Genomic DNA, 10447 nt, shown 5'->3' on the forward strand with positions numbered 1-10447 from the left:
GCACGCATTTGGGCAAAATAATAAATTGTAGGACACGTATGTCCTAATTTCCATATGATTGGTTTTTGACTTTTTTTTTAAATTGAAGCGGGGCGTCCAAATTTTTGTTCTGGTTTTCATTTATATGCTTGCTTTTTGTGCAAACAAGAACAAAAACAAAAAAAATTGACTGCCCCTTATTTCCCAGAGTCAATGTATTCATTCAAAGTTCATTTGTAAATTTTGTAAAAAAAGGTTCTACATATAACCGGAAATCTTTTTGTGACAACACAAGCTCCCCCTGCCCCCTGCTCAGCAACACTCAGGGAGGCAACATCTTTTTATTGACATCTTATCCAAAGTCTAGCCTTCAGAATAAAAGGCTCAGTACACTCCCTTGAGCCTCTCTTTTGAAGAAATTGTGATGATAACGGCATCTTGTTAATTTGAAGGCCTGACTTTTGACAGGATGGCACATCTTTATTGATGTCCAAGTGATGCCGCGCAGATGTGAAGGAATGATATTGACTTGGTGGTTAATAATAACGTTTTTACACAATGCAAATGAAACTTAGGAGTTTCCATTTGGTGAAGAAGGCAAGAAAGGTGACAGAATTCACGAAAAAAAAAACCCTCATAGCCAAGTACAGAAATGGCAATTGTCTTCATTAAAGGTAAAAGAGATGGACAGTGTACATTTATGTACTTCATTTATTTTGCATGTTTTTTATAGATTTTTTTTATATTTTGGCACGTCAGCAAAGGATTAAATTATTTGGGAAAATATTGACTTGGATTCCATTTGATTCAATTTCAGTCTGACTTTGTGGAACACATTCAAACAAATTGAATTGAGAAAATTGAGGTCCCACTGTACATTTTGGCACGAATCTAACCACACTCCCTGTAGAATCACAATGCAACTGTCCATCTGTTTGTCACCGTCCATGACTCAGGATGTAGTCTGCTAGCGGACAAGGCAGCGCTCCATTTGCCTCCAGCCCCCGCACACTTTGGTCGACCGTTTGGTCTGGGCTGAGGTCTGCACTCAACTAAGTGACTTTGTGCTTACCATACAGACGTTCATTTTGGAATTGCCACTGAAAAGATCCTCTTTTTTTTAATCCCACCCGTGCACCAAGTGAGGTTAAAAGCATTAGAAAATTCATGCAGACGATATAACGCCACTTCATAACATGGCAGTGGCAGCTCATGCACACTTCCAAGTTGCAGTTTAACATCACTTTAAATCACACCACAAATTTGCTGAACAAAAGGACGGAAAAAGGCTCGGCGGTGTCACATGGGGCTGTAATAAAAGTGAATTTCGGTCGCATGCCAGGGGTCCAAACACTAGAGTAAACCTTCTGCCGTGGCAGGACAACTGGAATTCGCCGCGCTAAGTCCTCCGTGCTCAGAGCCCAGGCCCCCTCGAATGGCTCCCTGAGGCTCCCCCCCGACAGGAAGATGTCACTGAGACACAGGAAGGGAAAACAACGTGCAGCTGACCTCTCAGAGTAAGTCTCTGTGCGGCGTGCTTTGGGTCAACGCCAGTCTTGACATCATCCTGCACTGGGACCCAGATGTACAGCTCTCTGGTGGGTCCATTCAGGGTCAGGACCAAATTGGAAGCTGCAGCAGAGTAGCATTGATACTCTCGTGTGGGACCGTGTCAGACAAGTGAGGACGTGGATCTACCTGGGGTCCGCTGTTTAGGTTTGAAATAGACTGACTTCTCCATGTCCTTGGCTAGACACGTTACACCGCCAAAAAAGATTTAAAAGTGACCATAATGATTTTGATGGTAAGAGTCAGGGGCTGTTGGAAGTGTATAACTCCTGGCAAAAATCAAGCGGCAGTCTTGAAGGATGTTTATTGTTTTATTGCTTAATTTTTTATGGAAAAAAAAGCAGATCCACAGACATGACACAAAATTGTGGTCAATTCAAATTGACACTTTCTGGCTTTCAAAACCCAGAAAAAAAATCAAGAAGTCAGGGACAGGTACATTAGACCAGGGGTGTCCAACCTTTTTTGACCAAAGATCTACTTTTCAAGCAGCCAATTTCCCTCAATCGACCCATCACTACAGGCGCACACATGGAAAATTACAGGGTGATTCCATATTTTTTTCCCCTCAGAATTGAGTGATTGCAAAACTTTGTCAATATATTTCAAATATATATATATATATATATATATATATACAGAGAGAGAGAGAGAGAGAGAGAGAGAGAGAGAGAGAGAAAATTATCGATACACACACAATATATATACAGACATATGTAGTAGGTGTCTTCATTAGAAGCTGTTTAGCACATTGCACTAATTTCCTTCATAACACACAGTTGACAACATTCTTGCCAACATATCCCTATATTTGAAGTAAGTTACTATTTCATGCCAAGATAGTTAAATGATATTGCAACAAGCTTCAAAAAGGCAGGGAAGAAGAAGAAAGTCAATGTTTCGTATAAGATGTTCAGTGTTGAGAGGAAAGCTATACGACAACACAAATCACGACTCTGTCAGCGCAGACTCACAAACGAAATAGATTATCCAGAGACAGGAAGGATGTACTCTTTCTCCCCCACATCATCTGTGAGCACTCGTAATTCCCAGATGGTTGCTCACCTTGAACGGGCTTTCATCTTGCCAGAATGCCTGAACTTCGTCATGATCTGATATTCAAGGCCTCGAATCACTTTGGGCCGAGGCCTCACATGCTTTGCGTTCACATTTTCAATCAACATAATGCCGAGGAAGTCTGACAGACTTTCAAGCAAGCCTCTGTTGGGGTGGGGGCGTACGATAGTTATGGGCCGGGCGAGCTCTCTGAGGAGCCGGTTAGGTCTCATCGAACATTCAGGAACAATTGTTTTCATGCTGCAAAGAATTTGGCGGCGCTCTCATATGGGATGATGGACGCAAGCAAGTCGGATGGGTGGGTGAGGTGAGGAGGTGAGGGGCGGCGAGGAAATCCCAGAGAAGAAATTACAGAACAATACAAATGAACCAGACTCCGACAATCGAGCCCCGGCCTTCAGTAGCTTGTCCGCACTCATGGGCTGACGTTCAAATAAGACAGGATTGAGTGTGTATCTGTGTGTCTGTGCGTGTGTAAGAGATCCAAGTGCAATTTATAACCAATGTTTACGTGTTTCATATCTAGCGATATCTCAAGTTAAAAGTGACCCAATTTAAGTTTTTCAAGATACTCCAAAGATTTGTCTTCCCGGTCAAAGTCCCGTGACCCGGAAAGAATTATTGATGACTTTTTTGTTTGTTTGTTTATTCTTCAGAATGTTTTGTTTTAGTTTTTTATTACTTCTGGTATTTGGTATTTTTAATGCAGGTTTTGTCAAATGCAAGATTTGAAAACAAAACAAAACAAAAAGGTCACTAATTATTGTAATGTAAACTTTAATACTCAAGCGACTGTTTGACTGTTCCGTTTTCTGTATGGATGTACAGCAATACCAAAATAAATACACTTAAAATGAACGCTGAAAGATTACGTATGATATGAATTGACAAAGCCAAAAACGAAGGAAGTTTTTGCTATAATTATAACCAGTTTTAGTTTGTTTTTTATTTTTTTTGAAAGCATTTTCATTTTTATTTCGTACAAACATTTTTTTCCCATCTTTACATGGTTGTAGTTATTTTGCTAGCTTTGTTTTACTAGTTTAAAACCAGTGACATGCAGTACATTTGGTTCGTGGGCCTTCAGTGGGCATCAAAACTCAAAGCACCTCCGTGTTGCTCTCTGTAGCTTAGGCATCGCTGCAACTTGGTACAAGAGTTGTATGCTCCATCCAAGAGCCATAAATCTGTCAGCCCCCGTAAACATTCAGTGGCTTCATGGGAAAGCCTGAGCGCAAAGGACCAGGGGGAGAGGCGGCGGAACCATTGGGTCGTTTCATGGCAGCGTGCGGAGCAAACAGTCAGCGGATTTCCTCAATCAGAGGATGGAGAGTGTGCAGTGAACAAGCTCGCTGACAGAGAAATGGAGGCCTGCGCTAGCAGCTGGGCACGCTAACAACCTCGGGGATTTACAATGACCTGCAACACACACTTCAATCCAACACGTGCATGCACACTCACTCAGATTTCAGACACAAATGAAGTCGTCACACAATTACAACTTTGATGAGGCTTGCGAGATTGAAGCAGTGCATGTTTTAGGGTTTGAGAAAAAAAAACTCTCTGGCGCTCCTCCCAATTTTTTTTTCTTTTAAATCAGCCCCCATAGTGCTTATTTCACTTTTCACTGTGTCATCTTGTAGACGTGTCCGATATAAGAAGCCCCAGCGGTCATTTTAAGGTCATCTCAGCCCTTTTGCTTGGTTCCTTCAAACTCACCCTCGAGCTTTTGTTTAGGCGACGGCAAATTTCAACCACGTACACTAAACAGACGGATGATGCTAAATCGAGAAAATGTTTCCTTTTTGTCATTGCATGTGGGTGGAGGAAAGCAGTGATGTTTCATTTTTCAAAAACAAAGCTCCATCAACACAGCCATCTTTGATATCACTTATCCTCGTAAGGATCACAGGTATTTTGTCCCCCACCCCATTCAACAGCATTTTGGCATCTGTGTGGACACACACATCTTTTTTAAAGGATTGCATGTGCACATGAAAGCATTACAAATTACAGTGCTTCCGTTTCTGTGTGGATATGGCCGGAGTCATCACTGAACCCAAGGAACTGGTTTTGGGAGTATTACGTAAAAACCCACACAAGCCCAGTGAGAATATGCAGATCCCGGACTCGAACCCCCAAGCTTTATTGTGAATGCCCTCCAAATCAGATGTCCCCCTGCCGGCACAAATCCTGCTCCTGCTCCTTGCCATGTCCCTCCAAATTGTTTAATTTCATTGTCACCATCTATTTGTCATGACTCACTGCCTGCACTCAGGCCAGATCGCTTATGCCCAGTTTCCACACCAACTTAGAAAGAGTTATAACATGTCAAGTGTCGCATTTTAAACGAGCATATGAACTTGAGTCCTACACAGGAGATTTCATCTTCCCAGAGACGCTCGCAAAGCTGGGGGCGTGCAGACGGAAGTGGTTGCTAACTGCTCATTTCCACTCGCGCTTTGTGAAAACGTCAATAATTTTTTTTGTAACCCTGCGCCAGCTGCTGCAGAAGGACGTAATGTTTTATGCAGACAGAGAGCTTCATTCTTTTCTCTTTTCCATGAAGGCTGTCAACTATTAATAACCACATATTGACCTCTTTTGTCAACAAGAGTGACACCTACAAATAATTTGCTTGAGGAGGGACAATGGGGAGTTCCCTGACATTCAAAATAACAGGATGAGGTTGCCTTGGATCTGTATGTGTGTGCGTGTGTGCATTTGTGTGGAGGGAAGGTTGGGGGGGGGGGGGGTGCGTGGGCGTGTGTGCGTAGGTAAGTACAGTCAGTGTGTTTTTAAGTGTTCTACTTTAAGGACTGTTTCCGGTTGTGAGTTTAGAAAGAACACCTTTATTTGTCTCACGATGGAGAAATTCCCAATTTACAGCAGCAAAGTTTCGTCAGTATGATTTTAAAAATTATATATAATTGGGGTTGGTTGATCGAAAATTAGATCTAAGGTCCTAAAAGTTTGAGCGCCCATGCTTTACACCAAACTGCTGCCACACCCACTATCTAAATTGTGCATCTGTTCCTGGAAACTGCCTTTTGGTTTCGAGTCAGCAAAGCATCGCTTCAGATGAGCCCCGCAGGTGTCCTATGATGAGTCAAACCATGAGCGCAGTTCTTCTCTTCGTGAAGGTGAGCTCAAGTTCATTTTACAATGATGCCAAAATTGTCTCGCAGGTCCGTCAACCGCAGTTCAAACTTGTATCTTCTATCTGAGAAAATTGTGTGCGTTGTGAACAGGTACTTACTGTGTATTGCCTCAGCCCCAGTAAGGCAAAAGTCGAAGCGGACTGTGACAAAAATGTTGACATGAGCTGTCTGTGTCGTGACAGCACGCATTTTCAGTTGCTCTCTTGGTACAAGGTTAGTGACGCTTTACAGCCTCTGGGCAAAACGGCATTCGATAATTTGGATCTAACACGAGTTATCAAAAAAAAAAAATCGGACAGATGGATGGACAGAAGAGGCATTTCCTCATCAGCACCGGTGATGGCTCTGTGGAGAAGGGGAACTTTTCTCAGCAGATCACCTTTGGCGAGGGCGACAGCCTGCATCTGCCCGTCGTGACGCCCAGTGACTCTGGTACCTACAAATGTGCCATCACTGCAAATGTAGGCGGTCAAAATAAAGACTGCGTGGTCGACCTCGTGGTTCGTGGTAGGTCATGACATGCTACATGTACTGTACATAAATGATTCCGAAACAAGGTTAGCAAGATTACTGTTGAGTTGTCACCACAGGCCATCTTTACTCAACATGACACTGTTTGGAACTAATAGCCGACTGGCTTTCTAATGGCTTCTCACCTGCCTTCAGGAACCAAGTTAGTTGTGGTTAACAACAGAAAAACAACACAGTGACTTTTATTCCACCATCTCCCAAGTGTCAAACTTATTTTCACTGCAGGCAACATCAGTGTTAGGATAAGAAAAGTGAAAGCACTTCCAGTCTTGTGATTCGAGTACCCACTGGAAAAAAATAAAAATAAAAATACAAAGCCTTCCATGCACCACCATCATGACCAAGGTTTCACCGTAATAGAGTGGGAGGCACAAGTGTTCATTTCAAAATATGTTAGAGGTTTTGTTGGTTTGGTTTGTTTATTGAACATAAAAACAATTTGACAGAAAATAAATGAAATAAAATAGTAAAAAGGAAAGAGAAATCAGTCATCATTCAACGCAGTTATTATGTTCAAGGGAGTAGGAAGAAGTAAAAAATGTATCTAGCCCTACCCCGTGTTATGTGTTTAACTCTAATAAATCATTTTTATATCAATCAGAAAAGAAAGAAAGTAAGAAGAAAGAAGTCCCCATTAAGGTTCATACTTTACCCTTAACCGTGATTTTTTACAACTTTTATACATCCACACACTAGCACTCTTGTGTCAATTTTCTCTTGTATTCATAATGGATATTTCCATACCTTTCTCTATTTATCAACTTTGTTCTGATTTATCATTATATTTAATGTTTAGAATTTGTCATTGTAACTCTGATTGATGTAGGTCGTTTGTACTATTTTTTGAATTTGTTTTTGAACTCAGCAAGCAATTGACTTATTTTCAGCACGCACTGTGTTTCTTTAATGTGTAACGTCCGTTGCGTCAGCACTGATTGGTTGAAGCCAAAAGACATGCGTGCGTACACGTCCGCGCCGATGCACGCACAGCGGAGAGCAGCGGACTATCAACTGCTGAGTCGCGCTTCACTCGAGTGGTGTCGCTACAGAACCACACACACACTGTGCGTGTATACTGTATATGGATGTGGATTGAGAAATGTGTATCTTTTTGACAGTACAGTAATACCTTTTCTGTTCCTGTTTTCTTTCTCCCACTTCAGCATGTGTGACCAACACCCCAACAATTACAATGACAAATGTAATGCTCATCACAATTCCAAGTGCTGTTAACGCCAGTCAGGAACTGCCGCTGCCAGTCGTGTGGAGCAGTCTGAGCTGCTTGGCAGTGGGCTTGGCCAAAGTGCTCATCTCATGCATTGGCGTTCGGGTAAATAGAGCTACATTGGGAAATGGCAACCAAAATGATGCATCGCAATGACCCTGGCAAACGTTACCAGCGTCTTGTCAACAAACCTAGAAAACAGTTTCGCAGACTCATCGTTATCCTAATCATTGAAAATGAGTAAGTAGGAAACAAATTATTGCGACACTCGGGGAGTCTGCTAACCGGTTTTCCGGGTTTGGTCACACGACGTCGGCAACGTTGAGTGTCTACCTCCGCTGCGGATGAGTTGGACAGCCTCGCACTGCCCATGAAGTGTGCTCTCGACTACAAAACATGACACTTTTTACTGCAGTGCGAGCAGAAGATGGCCGGATTTTCCTTGTAATTTGCCGGATGTTGCTGCGTCACGGTCGTCCTTGCCCGGATGGATAGATGGCGCCGTTTCATAAAACGAAAGCACCAAGCATGAGTTGATCTTGAATTCTCTCACGACTGTTCAATTCCCACGGTTCCTGCGTGTGACTGATAGCTTGCACTGTGTTTCGTAAGTGTGTCTCTTCGTGGGTGCCATTTTCAGATGTTGTTTTGCACAATGCATGTACTATATGCCACATACCTGTACACCTACTGGGGACGTGCCTTTAGCATCCTTTTTCATGCCCACCCGTCTTACTTTAACGTCCGCATGCTGTCCTCAGTTATGTCCGCCTTTCCTCTATATGAGCAGTGTGTCGGCACAACATCAATCAGTCAAGAGGACCCTCATCGAAGTCACACAACAGCACTCCCAGATTTTCGAATTAGGTGCATATACACGGCAACCCGCTTTATTAGGCGGCCCGTCCATTTTGGAGAAAATTTAAGACTTTTGAGTGCGCCTTTTGGTGGTGAAAATACAGTACTGTATTCTGCTCGAAGCCACAAGGCCTGCGTTCTTCCGTCCGTTCAAGTGTCATTTGAGTCAGTTCTGGTGGTCTCCACAGGATGAGAGCCACCGTTTCCTATTGTGGCAGCGTTTCGTCTACATGACAACATTTGCTTTGCCACTGAAATAAGCGGGAGGGATTCAACGAACTTCTTGTTCTCCTAATTTTCTCTTTTGTCACTCATTGTGCAGGTCATTCAAGCTTGCCGTCTGTGATCTTCTAGACTAGCTAAGGACCATATAAGTACCTCTCCAGTAATGGAAAAGTTCAAGTTCAAGTTAACTTTATTGTCAAATGTGCTACATGTGCAACATACAGCACAGATTAAATGTCTTTCCTCAGGAGAGAAAGTTGTCGTATTCATCATTTGAAAAGGTGTACAATGGCAGAGATTTACTGTAAAAGTCAAGTCTTGCCTATTGAGATTTGTTTTTCCTAACTATTGTGACAAATCACTAACATGACCAGTCTCTTTTATTAATAATAACATTTCAACAACCAAAATCAAAACGCGTTGTTTCAGAAGTTCATGTCAAGCAGGTCGCATGAACAATGACTGAACCCTCAGTTTCAAAAAGGCTGCTGAGCCCTGTTCTAAATGCATGCAAGAAAACTTTGGAGACAGTGGTGACACAGTGCAATTACATTTTTATTTATTTTTTGTTAGTTTAATCACCTTTGTGTGATTGGAGGTAAAGAAAAACACCTGTGACCCGAGAACAAATGAGAAAGACAGTGTATTAGAATTTGGAAGCAACAACAGTGCAAAAATGAATAGTGGAAATAATATAACATACCTTGATGATGTAAGCGGTGCTGCACAGTCAAATAAGTATGCGTCGGATTGCAGTAGATGGCAGTGTGGCTCATCGCTTTAGTTTGTATAACTTGGAGATGTTCCAAAAAGTTGCCATTACGTTTCTGGAAGTTATTTCTATGTGTTCATTCAAGAGTGCCAAACAGAATATTCAAATGATAGGAAAGAGCTTGTGGCGGAGGTGCCAAAAGTATTCTCACACTGTGTACTTAAGCACAAATGCACATACCAAGACTCCAAAAAGTTCAACCTTAGTTTAGTCGGACAATAAGAACATTTACACCACACGTCTGAAAGATTTCAATTGTGTCCATGCAAAATTTTGAAAACAAGATTTAACATTTTATCCACAGTCCCAAAATGTGTGTTTGGTGCAAACACAACACTGCTCATCACCAAAGGAAACCCATACGTACAATGAAGCACAGCTAATGCTGAAGACTTAGTCAAGGTGGAGGCAATTATTTACAGCTGCGGGCGCAGATGTCCCTTTGCAAATGGGGGATGGGGACCACAAACAACGTTTCACCAATGAACATTTTTCACGATTGCTGAGGACATCAGGCCACTGTGTGGGATCATCAGGGATCGCTGCTGCTGTGGTTGTTGCTGGAGTGGCTCTATCAAATGCTGCCTGAGCTAAAATGAACCAAACTAACTAACATACTTGTTACAGTTTCCCAATGAACATCTGCAGCGGAACAAAATAATCCCCGAGTTAATAAACACCTAAATATGATACCTGCTTTGGACTTGTGGTTGTCAGTCCTCCTGGTCATGGGAGTCGAACGATGAAGAGCTATTCCTTGCTGCGGTGCTTGACACAGGAGCACTGGAGCAGGTGGCCGTGGTAGGACCCGTAAAAAGTCTCTCCCTAATGCCATGTGACAAGGATTCACAAAGCAACATCATTTTATTCAGTGAAAACACATCCGAGCAAAACCATAGGAAAGAAATGTTCACTAACAAGTTGCATTTTCAGGTTTCGAAGAGGGAACGCCACATTTTGCAAGATGGAGAGGGAGGCAGGGAGGAGCATCTATGAAACTTTCTTTTTGAATAGAATTATGAAAACAAACTTTTCCATGATATTTTGGAA

The 10447-nt window shown here is 42.4% G+C and overlaps 1 protein-coding gene across 3 annotated transcripts; it reads left to right on the top strand.

Moving 5' to 3' along the window:
- Positions 1–5563: 5563 nt before the first annotated feature.
- Positions 5564–8881, top strand: LOC127596058 (uncharacterized). 3 transcript variants are annotated; one of them, XM_052058214.1, is made up of 5 exons: positions 5568–5768; positions 5877–5999; positions 6086–6293; positions 7481–7647; positions 8723–8881. In XM_052058214.1, the coding sequence occupies exons 1-5, from the start codon at positions 5727–5729 to the stop codon at positions 8744–8746; spliced, it is 564 nt and encodes a 187-aa protein (XP_051914174.1). In that variant the 5' UTR covers positions 5568–5726; the 3' UTR covers positions 8747–8881. The 3 variants fall into 3 exon arrangements, with proteins under 3 accessions (XP_051914175.1, XP_051914173.1, XP_051914174.1); XM_052058215.1 differs by lacking the exon at positions 7481–7647 and having other exon boundaries at positions 5564–5768; XM_052058213.1 differs by lacking the exon at positions 8723–8881 and having other exon boundaries at positions 5566–5768; positions 7481–8716.
- Positions 8882–10447: the final 1566 nt, after the last annotated feature.

Source organism: Hippocampus zosterae, chromosome 2, assembly GCF_025434085.1.
Source record: "Hippocampus zosterae strain Florida chromosome 2, ASM2543408v3, whole genome shotgun sequence".
NCBI lineage: Eukaryota > Metazoa > Chordata > Actinopteri > Syngnathiformes > Syngnathidae > Hippocampus > Hippocampus zosterae.